The sequence below is a fragment of the Pteropus vampyrus genome, unplaced genomic scaffold (genome assembly GCF_000151845.1).
Source record: "Pteropus vampyrus isolate Shadow unplaced genomic scaffold, Pvam_2.0 Scaffold229, whole genome shotgun sequence".
Taxonomy (NCBI): Eukaryota; Metazoa; Chordata; class Mammalia; order Chiroptera; family Pteropodidae; genus Pteropus; species Pteropus vampyrus.
This window is the reverse complement of record NW_011889010.1, coordinates 783,400-803,274: the sequence shown is the minus strand read 5'-3', so window position 1 is coordinate 803,274 and position 19,875 is coordinate 783,400. Positions and strand designations below refer to the sequence as shown.

The 19,875-nt window shown below is 38.3% G+C and overlaps 1 protein-coding gene across 3 annotated transcripts in view; it reads right to left on the bottom strand.

The window, feature by feature from the left end:
- MSRA (methionine sulfoxide reductase A) overlaps positions 1-19,875 on the bottom strand; it is a 245,322-nt gene that overhangs the window by 13,529 nt on the left and 211,918 nt on the right. For all 3 annotated transcript variants that reach the window (XM_023519666.1, XM_023519667.1, XM_011373765.2), the window contains one exon: positions 6,183-6,287. In XM_023519666.1, the coding sequence (XP_023375434.1) occupies positions 6,183-6,287 (105 nt within the window). The remainder of the gene's footprint in view (positions 1-6,182; positions 6,288-19,875) is intronic.

The window sequence follows — 19,875 nt, the reverse complement described above, 5'->3', positions numbered from 1 at the left end:
CTTTTACATATGCCTTAGTCTCTCTTGAGTACATACATAGACTTGTTGGCTTATAGAGTTTGCAAATCTTCAACTTAACTAGATGCTGAACCATTTTCCAGAGTAGTTATACCAATTTACACATCCATATCAATGCACGAGAGTTCCTAGAACTCTAAATGTTTGCCAATTCATTAAAGTCTGCTAATGTCAAACTTTCTACTTTGTGTCACTATGCTCGATATTTAATTTGCATTTCTCTGATTAATAATGACATTGACTATCATTTCATGTGTTTTCTCACCACTATTCAAGTCCTTTGTCCATTTTTCTGTTGAGTGGTCTTTTTAAAAAAAATCTACTGGAAATATTTTTTAAATCTGTTTTTTGCATGTGTTTCTTGGGTACATCTTTCTTTAATTGCTAGAAGATCTGTGGAAGACAACACTTATTTTTTCCTCAAGTGTTGGTAGAACTCACTCACTGATGAGTGTAAAAATCAGTGAGGTTTTCTATGAGAGGCTTTTAAAAGATGGATTCAATTTCTTATAATATAGGTCTATTCAGTTTTGTTAAAGTTATATTCTTAAGGAATTTGTTTTAATCTAACTTTTATTGACATAAAGTTGTCTATCTGTAGTGATATCCCATTTTTTATTCCTGATATTGGGTATTTGTGCCTTCTCGTTTTTTCCTTGATCGACTTACCAAAGTTTTATCAATTTTATTAGCCATTTTGAAATATCAACTTTTGACTTCATTGATACTCTCTACTATGCATTTACTTTCCATTTCATTTATTTCTGATCTTTATTATTTTTCTTCTTCACTGTTTGGTTTATTTTGTTGTTGATTTTCTAAGTTCTTGAGATAGATCCTTGGCTCAGTCTTCTCCTCTTCTAATGTATAAATTTAAGGCTCTATATTTCCCTCTAAGAACTGCTTTAGCTATGCCCTATAAGTTTTGATGTGTAGTATTTTCATTACCAGTCAGTTCAAAATATTTTAATTTCCATATTGCCTTATCTTCAATCCATAATATATTTAGAAAATTTCTCATTTTCTAACATGAGGGTTTTCTGCATATCTTTTTGCTAGCATAATTGCATTATTATGCATAATTGGAGATTTGTGTGGCACCAAACTCTTAAGCCCTCACAGCACTAGAAAGGCAAAGGAAAAATGTTAAATATAAGCTCTATAGAATTATATGAGAGAGGGATTTGAAAGTGCAAATAGCACATTTGCAAATAGCAAAGATACTATATGCAAGTTTAGCATAATTGCATTCTGGTAAGAGAAACATAATCTTCATGATTCAGTCCCTTTGCAACATATTGAGACATTATGACCTATAGGTTCCACACGTAAATAAGAAGGTATAGGGTGCAGTATTAAATATTTGCCCATTAGGGCAAGTGTTTTAATTGTGTTAGTCATACCTGCTACATTCTTAATAAGACCCCTAAAACTCAGCTTTTCTAGGATTGGCAAATTCCCTAGAACAAAGGTGTTTTAGTCCTCTGTTCATACGTCTGGCAAATTTTACCTGGTAATTCCTAGTCATTTTTGATGAGATACTTTTAATATGTTTTTATATCTTATTCTACATTTTGAGTTGCTTTTAAAAGTTGATTTGAATAACCTAGACTGCCATTTCTAGCATCTGGAAATTCTAGTTCCTGCCAGTGTTATCAGCTCCGATTTTGCTCTTAGCTGATTTAGTACTCTTTTATGTGAACTGATGCAGTTCTTCTGATTCTAATTCTTTTTATCGATTTTATATCATTTCAGCAATTTATTCAAATTTTAAATGACCTAACCATTCTCATCTAAAATATGTAGAGTTCTTCCTGTTTGAAAGTTTTCAAAAGCCTATTTGAAATTCATCTTGCAAATCCTTAACAGAATTTTAAAATCATAATGGATATTTCAAGCTCAAGAGGATACTATCTTCACTGGAGAATGTGCTACTGTTTCAGTCACGGGGTGTTGTGTTTTCTGTTGGTTGATAGCATCATGTAATAATTTGGGACAACGTACCATAGATGTTAAAAACACAAGGTTTGGAATTGTGCTCTTAGGTCCAAATCCAGCTCTGTCCCATAATACACAAACTGGCTCATGGCAAATCATTTCACCTCTCTGAGCCTGTTTATTCATCTGTAAAATGGGTCTAAGACCATTTACTCACAGGTTACTTTAAGAATCAAATGCATGTAAGCACCTAGCACCATGCCCCGCCCAGAGAAAACGCCCAGTAGGGGTCTTTCATTCTGTTTGTAGGCACCAAATCCTTAAACCCTGACAGCAATAAAAAGGCAAAGGAAAAATGTTAAATATAAGCTCTATAGTATTATATGAGAGAGGGATTTGAAAGTGCAAATAGCACATTTGCAAATAGCAAAGATACTACGTTCATGTATGATAATGTTATACAAGGAAAAGTGCAACTGAAAGAACAATTAATAAAAAAAAAATCAGTTAAATTCTTTGTTTCATTTTTTTCTTTTCTGAAATTCTTAAAAGAATGAAGTCCCTTTCAGAATTCATAATGCTGGGTTTGGGTCGTTTTTGCATTTTATATGTGTGCAGCTGTTCCTCCACTATAAGTATGCACATCTGCTCATTAGCAATACAATATAATTTCCACTGTCTAATTATTTGCAGATGATTCCTTGTACATGATCTAAAAAAAAGTAGTCCTTCAAAACTGGTGACTTATTTAAAAAACTAACTTAAAAGGGTCAGCACAATGAAGTTCAGATATTAATTCAGCAAGTTCAAATATATGAACACCACACTTAATTGCCAACTTGATGAGAAACAAAAGGAAAATAGGATTTTTCTCTCTCCAATTAATGTTTCCCAGTAGACAGCACTGGGGGCTCTCGCTCCTCTACCGTGCACCTGGAAAGAGCTCATGAAACGAACCTGCTCAAGATAGAATGAACCATTCCACCCCAGATTCTCTGGGGTCTCCTGAGAACAACCCACCTAGAGGGATGCTTCATGATGAGTGGGGAGCAAGGAGTGTGGGATCAAAGGGCACGGAATGCAGAAGAGTCCTTGGAGAGATAATGAGAGCTAGGACGGCGTGGTCAAGTGAAGGCAGAAACCAGACCCGGCGAGGTGAGGTACCTTTCCCAGGCCACGCGGCTAGTATGTGGCAGACCTGATGAAAGCCACGTCTCTAACCCGAGAGTCCACACTCAACAGATTTCATTAAAGACGTTTTACTTAGGGGAACATTTGAATTAAGATCTTCAGAGGCATGACTGGGAGTTCATCACCAGCTTATAGTTTAAGGCTACTTTAGTAAAGATATAGGTTCAGCTGTTGTAAAATAATAATAATAATAATAAAAGGCCTCAAATGAACCAAAACAACAGTAGCTTAAAAAGACAGTTCTGTCTGCACTTGACCATGTCAGTCCTAGCTGTCATTATCTCTCATCTGGCTGCTACGGCAGCTTCCTACCTGTCTTGCCTTTTCCCAATCCACTCTCCATAATGACCCGTTAAAAGCACAAAACAAAGCATGTCTCTCTCCTGCATAAAGAGTCCACCCTGGATGGTGACTTTAGAACCTTCTATCTTGTAGCTCCTCAATCACAAGGGTGAGGTCCCCATCCCTGTGGTCCAGATGGTTCACCACCATAACCACATGCCACTTGCATGAAAGAAGGACGAGGAAGAGAACACCCCTTCTTCTAAGTGCACACGACCCAGAAGTCGCACACGATCAATTGTGTCGGAATTTTGACACATGACCATACTTAGCTATAAACAGTCTGATCAAATTTAGTCTTGATTGGTAGCTGCCTATCTCGCTAAAATTCTAATACTATAGAAATGGGTAAACTAATATGAGGTCAACTAGCAGCCTCTGTCAGAAGGCCACTGCTCCCTCAGGAGTGCATTGGAGCAGTCCCATCTGTGGCCACAGTCCCCTGGGAAGGCCTGGGGCTACTGCAAGAGGTCCACAAATCTGACTGTGCAGAAGACATGTCCTAGAAGCTGTAAAATGCATTATGCACGTAAGCATTTCCATTTTCCAGAGGTATGTGACATTGTGTTGGCTAATAAAATAGGCATCCAATTCAAAGTGTGAATAAATTCATAGCAGTATTTTAATGTATTTGCTTTAAAAAAGATACTAAAGGCCCAACTACATCACATAGGGGATCCATGAAAACATTTATCCTTAGAAATGGTCTTCCTGGTCAGGAAGCTTGGGCCCTGCAGGTGTAGGGGAAAGAAAATAAACGTGAGCTTCAGGCAGGGCTGGATCCAGATACTGCCATCAGCATCAAGTAAGTCATCTGGAACCTTTTTGGGACATTCTCAGGCCATACATCCCAAATCTTAAACCCAAATTCTTAATTCTGAATTACCAAGAAACCTCCTAATCAAACCAGCAACAGGTCTTAAACAATTTTTAGTGTCCTCCACTCCATGTCTGAGTCAATGGTAAAACTATTAATCCAATGGCTTAAGACTTCTGATTTGCAGAGCCAAATGCACATGGTTGATAAACAGCTACTCAATAAAATGAGCACAATAAGCACAATGATTATTTAAGTTGAATAAGTGGATTAGTCAGGATTTTTGTTGTTGCAAATAATAAAAACCCAAGAAACTGGCTTAAATTAAAAAAATAAAAAAGGAGGATATCTAGTAGCTCTCATTGCTCAGAAAGCTACAAGGAGAGTTCTCAAAATTGAAGGAAGAGCTGCAGGAACGAGAAGTCTCAGGGCCTCAGAGTGTCCTGAAGGTTCTCTCTTCCCATCTCTCACCTCTTAGTGTCTCTGCTCATCTTCCTCCCTTGCTTCTCCCACGGTCAGGCTCTTTTCACATACACAGCACTGTCCCTTCGGCATCCCCCACAAAGTGAGAACACTTTTTTCTCTCATACGACAGTCCCACGGAAGGACTAATTATTCCTGCTTCGGTCACACGCCTGTGACTCGTCCCCCCCACATCAAACCAAACTTTACTATAACGAAAAGCCTACTCCTAGCCTCCTTTCCAGACCTTCACCATCCCTGGTGGACGTGCCTGGGTCCTGGGCCTGCCTGACCCTGGCTCCTTTATCATTTTGCAACTCTTGACTTGGCTCTGACATTTGCCCTCTAGCAAATCACCCCGTCATTGGGTGGTTCTCAGAACCAGAACTCAGGACGCACCAACCTGTGCTGCTTGAATCACATTAAGGTTGCACCACAAAACACAATGAACATTTGGAAAAACACATCCAGGCATCAGGAATCAGTCAACACAGCATACTCGCCACACAGAAATCTGACACCAAAGGGAAATATTTTGATAAATAGGTTGATTACTAAATGAACAGGGTTTGTAAAAATCACATCTACTATATAGGACTTTTCAGTTCATAAGCTTCATAATATCCGATCATATTGTTGGCAAAACAGTGCTTATAAGGCTGTTAGGATGAAATCTGGAAATTGCTCCATTATCAAATATTACAATGATATCTGCCAACATAGAGTTTTTGCTAGTATGTGCCTTCAATAAAATTTCTGGCCACCATTGTTTATAGCTCAGATATATTAATATTTCCATATAACGAATTCCAAAGAAGGCAAATGAAATATTTAAATAACATAAGCAAATTTACCTAAGTCCATATATACTTTTATAAAAGCATGAGTTGTAATAAAGAGTTAATGAAAAAAACATAACGCAAGCATTGTGGACCCACTGAATACTGCATTTTACCTTTATGTTGTTTTTTTTTTATCACCTACAGACATTTTTTTAAAAAACCTGATAACGTCAAAAGATGAGAAAGGCTAAATTCAGTGAAATAAAGGAACCATAAATCAGGAAAACTTAGGAGCTGCTAGAAAGACACTTTAATTTTGTAGACAAAGGACTGCATTAAGGAGGAATAATGCAATAATCAAAGGTGAACGAATCTCTATTGTCTGGCTCTTTCTCTGTGGGAATTTTCCCACCCCTGACAGCTGTAAAGGGGGGAGGGGTGCAGACTGTGGCTGTGCCTTTATTCTCGCACCCTTTTTCTCCCCCGCCCCTCCTCTTCTCCGTCAATAAATGTCTGCAATCATATTCTTGAGCTCCTGTGTGATTTCAAGGTTCATCTCTTCCATGCAGCTCAAACACTAATTATCCCAGCTGTAATTAGTAAGATAATTAAATACTGGCTCACTCATCTACCTTGGGTCGGGTCATGATTCTCCCAGAAGACCTTGAGCAGTTCCTCAAAGCTGATGCGTTCTGGCTGGTACACCACTCGAACTACTTCTGCATGGCCAGTTTTTCCTTGAAAGAAACAGAACATACAACCAAAATTTACTGACAACATCAATTTATTACAAGTTATTTGTTTCACAAAAAAACCACCAGACCAAGGCTAAAATTCTTCATGCCGAAAGAACAGTGGGAGCATAATTGTCCTTTTGCCAATGGTTCCATTCTAAGTCCCTGTAGCTGGTCTTTTTCCATAAAAGCATATAGTTATCCTCTAGCAAGCTTCCTGAGGATGATGACTGCTCCACTGTACTCTAATTTTTTTTTTTTAATTTCATGAGAACGAACTCAGGTTTTCATTTTTCCAATCTCACTCTACAAAATCTTTTGGATCTACTCTGATATAGTGCTCAAGATTTGAAACTCTGCAAAGGGGAGTGTGACAATTTATTTTTATCTTCACTCCACGCTATATGTAGTGAGCTCAGCTGCAATGCAGAGTAAGATGATGCCAGATAGAGACACCTGTAAAAAGCAGGTTTGTAACTTGTTCACATTAGATAAATTCTCTAATGGAGGGACAATGCACTGTGCTGCCAACACCGATGCAACGGTCAGGTTCAGACCCCCAAAGGGGCGGTAAGTGCTTTCTCAGCCTAATTTGTCTCTGTGGTAGACAACTACTGTATCAAATGTCTCTCTCCAGTACCCACGCCCATTCTCAAAGGTGGTCCCCAAGGTTCTGTGAATCAGTGAAGCGGGTATTCACAGTACCACTTGTACCTATGGAATTCATGTCCTTCCTTATTTTAGAGTGTTAGAACATAGTAAATAACAGACCCCTCCATACTAACATCATGTCTACATTTAAATTTGTTTTCCATCTCTTTTTGGTCACCTTATGTGTAGTTAAGCATTTAGCCTTGTGCAAAGAGATATCTGACTTTTGCCTTGGCCTCTGGAAGGTAATCTATGTCATACCCGATTGGAGTGTCCTTCTTTAGGGTGGGGCTGGACACACGAATAGTCTTAGGGTCAGGGCTGGCCATGCTGAATCTTACGGTAGGGTTGGCCAGATCCCACAGTGATAGCAAGACGGAGGCTTTGGGTAACGCAGTTGACCTAGAAACTAAGTTCAACCATGTGGACAATCAATCAATCACATGCATGTAATGAAGCCCCAGTAAAAACTCTGGACACCAAGGCTTGGGTGAATGTCCTGGTTGACAATATTTGCATATCGTCACACATGGATGCCAGGAGAGTAACACATCCTGATTGCACGGGAGACGACACAGCAGTAAGTGCTGGAACACTTCCAGACTCTGCCCTGTGCGTCTCTTCCTTCGACTGATTTTTTTCTTCCTTCTCTTTCTTTTCCCTGCTAATAAGTGAGGATAACAGCTCTCAGTGAATTCTGTGAGTTCTTCTAGCAAATTATCAAAACTCACAGTGGTTTCGGCAATGCCTTGAACTTGCACCTTAGTTTGCAAAAGTGTTTTCCCATTTGTTGGTAATCTCACCTTAATTCTCACAACTGTCCAATGGTATAGACAGGGAAGGCAGAGATCTCTATTTTTCAAATGGGAAAACTGAGATACAAATAGGTTAAATTTGCCCAAGGTTGCATAGCTAATGAATTTCTGGACCATAAATTGAAAATGTACCTCCTGACTTACTGTCCAGGATTCTACCCAATACATCACAGCAAAAAGAGCAAAGTGAACACGAATCCAGAACAGGAAAGAAATCTGTTCATGATCTTTAATCTTTTTTTAATATTTAAATTTATTTCTGATTGTAGAAACAATAATTTACAAGCAATATGAAGCTTAGAAAATGTGTGGAAGTATAAAAAAGAAAATAAAAATCGCCTTTACTCCTGCCACATAAGTAGTGTCAATGTTTTTTTACACATCTCTTCCTGAATACGTATGAGATAAATACACACGCACATGCATATCACTACATAAAATCTGTTTTATTGCAACCATCGCATCATGCTTTTTCTACTTACCAGCATATTGTATTTCCTCATATCACTAAAAAAATTTTTAAATGCCATTTATAATGCTCATATAACACTCCAAATAAGGTTGTACTATTATTTATCCAGTCATTCCTGGTCATTGGGCATTTAGACTAAATCTATTTTTAGTGATTTAGTGAATGTAAATATTTTTTCACATTTCTGAGGTTGCCTCAAAGTCATAGTTATATAAGCAGCATTTCTAAATCAATGTTTATAAACATTTTTAAATTTCTTGATACCTCGTGCCAAACTGCTATTCAGTAAAGTTGACCCAATTTCCTCTCCCCCCTGGCAGCTTAAGTGAGGGCCGTCTCAGTCAGTCTTACAATGTTTTTAATCATTAGCAATTTATAGCTGCAATACTATCATTTCATTTTCAATGAATTTAATTATTAGTGAGAAAAAAGTCATGTTTATTAATAACTTTAATTTCTTATTTGCTCTAATTTTTATAATGTCCTTTTTATATTGGGTTATTAATATTTTATTATTAATCAGTCTACATAATTTTAATTCAAATACTGTAGTTATCTAAGTTAAGCATTGAAGCAAATTTTATACTAACATGAAGAAAATGATGGGGAATTATAGGAAGAAAATATATTAATAATCGTGATTATTATAAAACCATTTTTATCTACTTTAAAATATTACCATTTTGTACTCTAAAATGTTTAAAGGAATTATTTAACTACATAAGAATTAAACATTGTAATTTTAAAAATGGCAACAATATGTTACAAACATGACAAATATATTTGGCAAGAAAGGAAGACACAGAAACCACACTAGAAATACAGCAAAAGATATAAACAGGCAATACACATAGGAAAAAATAAATGTAAATCAAGACAAAAAATGATCAACATTTTCAATGATAAAAGGAAATAAACACATATTGAACCATTAATATACCATCTCTTACTTATTACATTTTGTAAAAAAGCTTAAAAGTATACCTACTGCTATAAAACTGGCTTCCTTACGTGGCTGGTAAAAGGGTAAATGACTACCCTCAAACCCCACTGGTTTACGCAGCAAGAGCCACAAAGATTAAGATAATTCACCCTAAGTGGTCAGGAAATCTGTCTCAAAGATATAACTCCAAATAATGGAAAACATATACAAATACACAAAAAAATTCACTCCATCATTATTATAATGGTGGAGTACTATAAGAAAGCCAAAAGTCAAACAAAAAAAAAAAAAAGAAAGAAATTTTGGTATAATCACATGGTGAAATATATGTAACCATGAAAATACAACATCCTAACCCTAGTAAAAGCTGTTCCTATTTACTGAATACTGACAAAATGGTGGGCATTTTATCTATTTGATGTGTTTTAATGCTCACAACAATTTTTTTGTGTGTTGTGGAAAATACACATAACATAAATTTTCCATCTTACCCATCTTTAAGTGACAGCTCAGTGGCATTAAGTGCATTCACATCGTTGTGCTACCACCACCACCAGAACTTTTTTCATCTTGCAAAACTGAAACTGTATCCATTAAACACTAACTCCCCATTTCCCTCCTCCCCCCAGCCCCAGGCAACCACCAGTCTAATTCTGTGCCTTGAATTTGACTACTCTAGGTATCGCATTTGAGTGGAATTATACAGTATTTGTGGGGTGTGTGTGTGTGTGTGTGTGTGTGTGTGTGTGTGTGTGTGTGTGACTGGCTTATCTCACTTAGCATAATGTCCTCAAGGTTCATCCATGTTGACACATCTATCAGAATTTTTCCCTTTTTTAAGGCTGAATAATATTCCATTATGTGTATATACCGTACTTGGTTTATCCATTCATCTGGCAATGGACACTTGATTTGCTTCCACCTTTGGCTATGGTGAATAATGCTGCTATGAACATGGGCATACAAATATTGCCCGCAACAATTTTATGAGATGTGGACCCCATTTTACAGATGAAGAAACTGAGGCTTCTCCACAAGTTTTCTTATACAATGTCTCACAGCCAGTAAGTGGCAGGATCCAGTGAAGAGTCAACCAGGTTTTAACCAGAGGTGAAGCTCAGGCTCAGTCTACGACCCTGAGCCAGGCTTCTGAACGTAGATGCCTGAAGCCACCAAATGACAGCAAATGTCACATGGGCAGTGGCCCAGATAAAAAAAACACAGCTGTAGGGTAATTGACATCCAGGCTGTCAGGACAGTTTTCCAGGATTAGGTTCTTCTTTTGTGGCAGCAATAAGGGGTCAGGAAAAACTTCCATTCACCAGCAAACACTTTCAGACATAATTTGAGAACTGACATTATTTGTGGAGAGGTTTAAAAAAGCTTGGTTGTTTAAAAGAAACTATTACCATTAAAATTCAAGATCCATCTGCATTGACAAACAATGTAGAGAAGCCCTCATCAAACTCACCTTTAAGTTTCCTTATTTTATTTCTCCAAAGTACAAGACTCTGTGTAAAAATACACAGTGCAAATGATCAAAAGGATTAAGGGGGCTAGGAACCACTTACAGAAATGCTCATGCCTCCAGGAACTCACCAATGTGCTAGGCTAATTTGATTCGAGACCAATCTGCAAATACTTTCTGGTGCTTCCAGAGATAAAAGGCTATATCTTAAAGATACTTCGAGCTGTTTCTTCACAGAACTTCGTGCAAATAGCATAATAGATGTGATGTGCAAACGTGCTTGTTAACAATTCACAGCAGCATTATAAGTGGTTTCACATTGTTGTTCAAAAATATCATGAAAGGAAAAATGAAAAGAATGAATGTCCTCCCTAAGCATTTCCCAGTGTCGCCTCACCCAGTGACAACAAAGAAAGGTGAATGAATGCAGAGGTGTAGATTATGGGCAATCATTCCTTACAAGACAAAACATCCCAGGAGAGACATAAAGGAGTGTTCTGGGGGCAGAAATATCAGGCATTCTATAGTCATCTAAAGCCTTGTAGCTTCATAGAACCAGGTGTTTTAAAAGAGAACCCTAAGATACATCAGCCTGTGTCACAGCTTTCCATCCCATGCGGGAAATGTTATCTTCGGCTCTTCCAGGTTCACATGATTAGTTGTTGCTACATCAAGTTGGTGAGAAGAGAAGAGAGAGCAGAGAAGTGGCCTACTCAGTAGGGCCAGGCACGTAATCTGACGTTAATAAATGCATACAGGTCAGAAGAATCTTTGTGCTGAATTTTTCTACCACTTACTTAGTCCTAGATGAGTGTCCATGCTGACCCCAGCACTGCTCACCTGCCTAAGGACCAGTCCCCTAAATGGAATCATACATACATGCTCTGCTCTGCCTCTCTGTCCCTAACTACCGAATTCTATGAAAATCTCACCTCATGTCTTACGATGGGCACAGCGACTACTTGGAGAAAGGTATTAGATACAATTAATGCAACTTTAACACTTTATGGTATGGATCAACACTCATTTAATTTACTCATTGATTAATATACATTTACTGAATATTTACTAAGTTCTAGGCACTGTGTTAAGTGCTGGGGATTCAATGGTGATAAATGTTAATGTGGCAACATCAAAAGACTCTTGCAGCAGGGGTATTAGCTATAGTCTGGGTCCAGGTAAAGAACTGTTCTTTAAAAGAAAAATAGACCTGATCTATTTTATTTCTCCTATAAGCAAGATGGTTAATAAATACATACAGGTCAGAAGAATCTTTGTGCTGAATTTCTCTACCACTTACTTAGTGGTAGAGAAAGTGAAGGTGAGCTATAGTTTTTGTTTTTGTTTTTTCCATTAAATAATAGTCATTCTTCAATTCCCCTCATCTTTCCCAGCCAATAAGACCCATCCAGACTGTTAAACCAAATCAAAGAGCACACAAAAAGATCCAGGTGTTCGAAGGGAAAAGGGGAGCGGAGGATGACTAATACCTCCCTTCCCATACAAGATTCAAAACACTACTCTCCCCTTGCTAATTAACTACAAAGAGGTAAGATGTCAGCTCAGTTTCATCTCCAGCTCCTGCAGATAGAAAATGTGATTTCCAACAATGTACTCATTATAAAAAAAAATCCTAATACATCAAAATTGGATGCCCTGTGGAGTTCATTATAGGATTTGAGGAGTGTCTATACTGTCATTTTATCTTGGCTTTTTTTTTCTTTTGTCTCATCAGTCACTTAAAGTGTCCAAAGAGAAACGTAAGCTTTAAAAAGCATCCTATTGATTGAAAAGTAGAACAAATACTGTTAGAGCAATTGTAATTTTTTTTTTTTTTGGTCCACCATGGGGAGACATGGTGGGGAATTTTAATCCTCTGGTGTGTATTTAATACGGACATATCCTTCAGAGATTTTTCTCTCAGAGGAGTGCTATAAACACAGTTGAGAATTTGATCAAGAAAATTCCTCAAGAAAATAATAAACTACAACCATTAATTCTTCATGCTAATAGAAGTTTCTTACTGCTACAAAGCTAACTGGTAGGTAACTAGTCTAGAAGTCAGCAGCTCACAAGTTTCTATATTCAATCTACTGATTATAAAGGCTGGCCTTTACATCCTTTGAGCTGGTGGTTTTTTTTGTTTTTTTTTTTTCCCCCCAGAACATGAAGTATATGAAAGGGTCTGTGTGGTTGGGCTGATCGATGTCTATTTCCTAGACCAGCACCAGCTCCCACCCTACCGCAAGATAGACAGGCACTAGGAGATATTAGCAAAACTAACCTGCCAAGTAGAGAATCACTGTACCCTTGTAGCTACAGTTTTATTAAATGGTCTGATTAAAATTTAAAATGGTTTTGCATACTAAGAAACTATGACTCTTCAATGCTCCTAAATTATACCACCAAGTCCAAAACAAGTCCCGCTCATACCTTGTTATCAGCGGGCAACACAAGAAGAGCAGTTCCCAACCCTGTGTCTTAGAATCATTTGTGGAACGTTTTGAAAAATACCCACACCTCCCACTTCCTCCACACTGGAATTCCGATACAGATGATCTGGGATCAGCCCCGGGTATATGTATCCTCATAAAACTTGACATGGGCTTTTGATGCAAAGTTGAGAAAGGAAACTGTGAAATTAGGCATTTGACATATGTGGCTATATCAAGGGAGAGAAACTGGACAGAGGTTTTTGTTTTGTTTTGTTTTTAACAAAGTCTCAGGATTGTAAGGGACTCGGAAGGTCATATAGCCAATGTCACATTGTTTTACCCCACTGCAACATCCAGATGACCATTTCAAGTGATAGGGCACATACTACTTCACAAAGTAGCCATGTCATTGTTGGCATGTCCTAACTGCTGGCAAGTTTCGTCTTTACTGAGTCAAGTCTACCTCTTTGTACTCATCCAGGCTGTGCCTTTCGGCATCTACTCACTTCACAACGACTACTGACACAGCTGAAGGTATAGGACATCATGGGGCAGATAAATGGGTACTGACTTTGGAGTCAGGAGATCTATATTTGAGGGCATAATCTGCCAGATAAGCCACTTCGCTTCTCTCAGTCACAGTTCTCATGTGTAAAATGGGAATACTAATAATAACTGTCCTCTCAATCTTAGAGTATGGCTGAGAGCATTAAATAACAGATATAGAAGTACTAGTCTTTCCATATCCATACACCACTAACGATGAGCGTGTCACAATGGAACTTTACTCTGAAAAGCCAAAAGCCATCAAACATTTAGGATCTAGGTTAAAACAAACAGAACTATATGGCCTGCTCTCCAAGCAAAGATGAGTTTCTCTCGGTAAGCTGCCTAGGGCAGGTTTCCCTAAAAGTGTATGTGTTCCCAATCAGAGTGGAAAGATAGCTAGAGAACCTCTGAAATCATGGAAACAGAAGGGGTCTTTAAAACCAAGTCATGTGTTTTTTCACATTCTTCAAAAACTATTCTCCACTCATGATAACCGGGCTGAGAAAAGGCCCTCTACTGAAGCTCATCATTGTTAACACTCTCGCTGCTGATATGGAATTTCCAGAAGAGCCCGATTCTATAAATTTAGTCAAATATAGTCTAATTCAGGTATTCTCAATGGTGTGATATCACTTTAAGTCATCCAAAGACAATAATTGCCTATTCGTTTGGCACATAAACCACATTACGGTTGCTTTTTAAGTGTAAGTGGTAGAAGCATATTCTCCCAGGTTACATGGTATGTTATTTATAAATACCCCTAACAGGAATGACTTGGCAAGATCATCCAGAAAGCATGGCTCTGACTTATTTATGTCTAAATGCATTAACAATAAATATAACTCTACGCTTAGTTTAAATATTTTTGAGAAGAATAGAACTATGAACCAAGGCTTTAGATTTGTACATAATTTAGCCCCATGCCAAAATATTGTCTGGGAAAAGTCTTGCCTTCATCTATCTATTCAGTGCCAAAAGCATCAGTCGTTTTGTATCAAAAATAAAAAAATAAAAATAAATAAATCCAACAGCCTTATCTTGAAAGCGTATCAACAAGATGAGCAACAGGCTCGATTTTAACTTTACAACCATGTAAATATTAAATAAAAACTTTAAAATTTCTGTACAGTCAAACCAGTTGATTCTACAAATTTAGTCAAACAGGTATTTTCAATAGAGTGAAAATATTAAGAAACACTGGTCTAATTAACTCAGTTAATACATCAGTATAATCAAAATGGTGAAACAACCTACCACAACTCCTGCTTCATTTTCATTTCTGGATGAGGCTTATGACAGAATGTAACCATCAGAAGAGAGATTCATTCAACGAGTACTTATTGAGCAGCTAGCATGAGCTCCGGGCACTCTTTTGGGTGCAGCTAATACAATGATGAATGAGACAGTTCCTGGTCTAAAGGAGTTCTGAGTCCAGAAGGGCAAAGAAACACGTAAGTAAGAACTTACGGAATAAAGCAATTACTGCTAGCAGAGGGGTGAGCTCAGAGTTCTACGGGAGCACACAGGAGGGGTACCAAGGCCCACCTCGAAGAGTCAGGGGAAACTTCTCAGAGGAGAAGACGACTCCAGTGCTCTTAATATTAAGCTCTATCTTAGCCTCCTTGACCCCTACGCCTCTCTCATGACAACTTCACACTTGTCAGAAATCCAGGCGGTCCAAAACAAAAATGGGGAGCATTTACCTAGATAGACTACATGCCTTTGCCTGTAGTTATTTTAACCTATGAAGGGAAACAGGCCCTGAGCAAAAATTCATCAGGACGCCAATGCCGAGCATATTACATTAGAAGGGTATATAGTTCTCCTATAGAAACTAACACCAGAGTCCCAATTTTGGACTTAAGGTAGGTTGTTCCATATTAACCTAACTCTGCCCTTGGCTCTTTTGTGTCTCAAGATGAATTGTATTCAGTAAGTATGTAATGATGATGACAGTATTTTAGATTTGTGCAATTATAGATCACAAAGTACTTTCATATACATTAGTTATTTATTAGGACTTCATAGTAACTCCATGTATCATTACATCCATTTTATAAATGAGAAAACCAGGACTCAATGAGGTCAAATTATTTGCTTAAGATTACTGAGTAAGGTGGCAGAGCATAGTAGGTTTGAGTCAAGGCTCCAACCCAGTCTGTTGACTCTATAACCTCATTCTCTCTCCCCATACACACTGGAGCTAAGGGTAACCACTAAATGATTGTTGCCTATGGCCACCTATAGATTGATATTCACCTATAATTTGATTGATATTGGAAATCTTTTAGCCTTGATTAGCAGATCTTTGATGACAGCCAGTAATTAAGTCAGGAGCCTGAAGACAGTGCCCTGAAGAACTAAACCAAACGGTTTCAACAATGAGATGCTGAGACACTGGGCCAAGAGCATTGACAGTGCACTGAGATTATTTCATTTGAACAAATTAATTAACTTCTCTGAGTATGAAGTTTCTCATGTGCAGAGCAGGTACAGTAAAAATGTCAAAAAGGTGCACCGTAAGTATTACACACACACATGTATATGCATGCGCATACATGCAGGCTTTGATAACTAGAAAGTGCTTCAATACTTAGTTTCCTCTTCTTGTCTCTCTGTCTCATCCTGGTAAGAGAGTAATTTAATGACATGAGCCTGAGTCATGGCTACCTGCACAGCACTAAGCCAACAATATGACAAATCCAAAGAGGTGTGGTACAGAGCCTGCTCTTACGGAACTCAACTAACGACGCAAGACAGAAAGTGTTAGGAGCCATTGGAGAGCTACAGGTAAATGCTTCGGATGTTTGGAAGGAAAGAAAACAGGGAAGGTTTCCTAGAGGAGGTGCATTGACTTGGACACCAAAAAATGGGTGTGATTTCAACATCCAGAGCTGAGAATGGGGATGTTTCAGATGATGAAAATGACAAGCACCATGGTACAGAGAAGGGAAACCAGAGGATGGATACAATGGCCTAGACTAACTGACCCCAGCGCTCCTTCTGGCAAACATGGTTCCAATACCCACAGTACCACAACACCCACTATGCTCTCTGTCCACCTGTACCCTTCCGCTCCCACCAGCTGAGGAGTACACTCACCAAGTTAGCTATATTTGCTCCTAAGCCTGTTTAGACCTATTTTATTTTACAATGAAATTACAAGAAGAAAAGAAATAGAGTTTTGTTTCTATTAAGAGTTAAGTTGAATGCTTTAGAAAAACTCAATAAATGGAAGTTGTTCAAAAATGCTATCAAAATAGGTGTGGGCAAGACCACCACATACTATTAGGAAGGGCGATCATCAGGGGCTTGGGGAGGGGCAACAGGGAGCTGCTGTTGAATGTGTGCGGAGTTTCAGGTTTGCAAGAAGAGAGTTATGCATGAAGAGAGTTATGGAGATGGATGGTGGCGATGGTTACACAACAATGTGAATGAACTTATTACTACTCAACTGTATACTTAAAAATGGTTAAGTTGGTAAATTTTATGTTATCCACATTTTACCAGAAATAAAAATAAAAAGAAAAAAATCACTGAGGAAGAAATAAAAATCCAGATTACTTCTGTACTCAGATTGCTTCACACACCTTTAAATTCTCACTTGATTTTAAAGAAAGTAAAACTAGAAACTGATGATAATAATGACAAACACTTAGGGCTTACTCTGTACTATGCACAGTTATAAGCAGTTTACATATATTAACTTATTTAATCTCCCCGAAGAGCCGTTAAGGGAGGTACTACTATACCCATTTTAAAGATGAGGACAATTAGGCACAGAGAGGTTGAATGGCATGACCAAGATCACAGCACCAGTAGTGGGCGGAGTCAGAATCCAGATGGAAGAGTCTAGCTCCAGGCTGTGCGCTCTTCCCCCACCGCACTAGGAAGGGAACAAGGAGGCTCTCCATGGGGAGGATGCAGCGTTAAGAGAAAGACATTGACCCGAATCCAAAGGTTGGCACCAGAAGATATGTTTATTTAAGTTTTAAAAAATTAAGATTTCTGCGAACTTTTTCTTTTAAATGATTTACCCACCCTTTCATCAATTTCCCTAATAAACAAATTATCATCCAAGAAAAGCAGTGGATAAGGCATTTCTACTCTAGTCATTCTAACTAAAGCTAAGGGTCCTAGTGCAGCTGGGAGGCAAGCAATCAGCCACGCTGGTCACCCCCAGATAGGAACGGCTCTGGCTGCTGGACTCACAGGGACGCAGAGTCCTCCGCCAAACACGGAGGCAGCTCAAGTCAGCTGATGATGACGTGCAGGTTTTATAATGACAAAATGTAGGATTCACTGTGTCACTGGAACCCAAGAGAATGGCTGGATGCATCTCACATGGTTTATTGGAATAGAAACTTCTGTAAGAAATCTTTCTAAGCAGAGAGTAAGCTGTGTGCATGTGTGTGTGTGTCTGTGTGTGTGTGTGCCCACGCTCACGCAATACACGAGGCATGTGCCTTTGGACATATAAAATGTCTTCATCTATCATAGGAACTGGCCGGGCTCTTAGGGAAGCCTTCCGGGCTAGGTTTAAGGAAGTTCCTGGAACTAAAAATGGGATTCTCCCTCCCTTTGTCTTCAAAAGTAGTCTGCAAGCTCAGTGCATTTTCTAAGGGTCAGCACTGACCTCAATTTTTTTTTTTTTCAGGCAAGGGTGGGAGCAGAAGGAGGTTAGTTAAATTAAACCCAATTCTTTTCCTCAGTCAATTATAAAAAGAAGCAATCTCCTTTTCTATGCTTTTGATGGAGAACCCTGAATTCCAAGGATCAAAAATAAAGACTTGGTGGCAAGAAAGTGAGTTGATAAGAGCTATGTTATTTCAAGATTAACTTAGCAGCCCTCTGTGGACTGTTTTGGTGGTGATGGGGTCTGGAGGCAGAGGTAGTAATTAAAACTGCATCTCACTATTCTGGGTTTGCCCTCATCTGCATCCCCATCACTCACTGATCAGAGAACAAACTAGAATGTGCTAAAAGCTTTGCACCAAGCACAGTGCCACACCATGGCTGCTTCTAACACCTGGGACTGCAGAAACCATTGGGCTGGACACCAGTGAGGCATAGAATGGACATCTATTCCCTCAATGGCAATGGCACTGGCAAATATGAGGTTCCCCAGGTTTGTTAATGTGAAAAAATATCTGGAAAATGGATCTTATCATTTTAACTTGGTAGATATACATTATATAGGTCAGTATAAATTATATTCCTTAACCACCAAAATAACTAATAAAAATAAGTTCAAAGTAACTTTCAAAATATAAATTTGAAGCTGCAGATACCTCAATAACTATTTCTGTACTATGTTCTCTATCTTGGCCCTTCTGTGAATTAGGGATAATTGTACTTACCAGACACTTACATCAGAGGTTGGTGAGAAGATAATGTGTGTAAAGCTTGTTGGTTTTTGTGGATGAAAGGTTTTTGATTAGTATAAATTATAAATTATTACTATTCATTAGAAATAACAAATGAATTATTTCAGCTCCTAATGCATCTCTGACATCTGCATGCTATTGTACACAGCAGGATGGTCTTGAAGAACACACCCTGTTCACAGCACTGCTATTAAACAAAACTACATCCCTCCATCTTAACAAGAACACTTCAGAGCCGCCTGAAAAACCTGAAAAGTAAGTCCCATATTCCTTTGTCCCTTTATCTAAAAAGCAGAAAAAAATATATAATTAGAAATGTGGATAAGAAGCCTTTGCCATTGTGCTATGTTATAAGCTTCAGATGTTTGGATCCCAGCTCGATAATGGCCATCGTCTTGATCAGCGCCCCTTTACAAAGCAGTCTCCTACTTCACAGGCAGGGTGGGGTCAAGGCCTCTGGCACAGGGAAGAAAGTGAAATTTTCCGGAGGAGCCACTCCATAGAACCCAGTCATTGTGTAGATTTGATACCATTTTCCCCTGTGGCACATGCCAGAAATCATCTCTTAAAAGACCATTTCTTATCTACAGCATTTTCTAAGGTATGTTATATATGGTCTACTTCCTCCTACATTCACTGTACTTAATTGCTTCAGAATCTTGCTTTCTCGAAATTATAGTCTAAGCCTTGTGTGCTAGTTAGTAAGTACTGACACATTCTCAAGGTTGTGTCACCTCAATCTGTTTGTATACAATTATCTAGGAGAGTAGAAACCTAAAAATTATGTTCACGTCAATGTTTTCCATTAATTTTCATTAAATAGACTCTTTTTAATAGGTAAACTTTATTATTCAACACTGCCAATGACAAG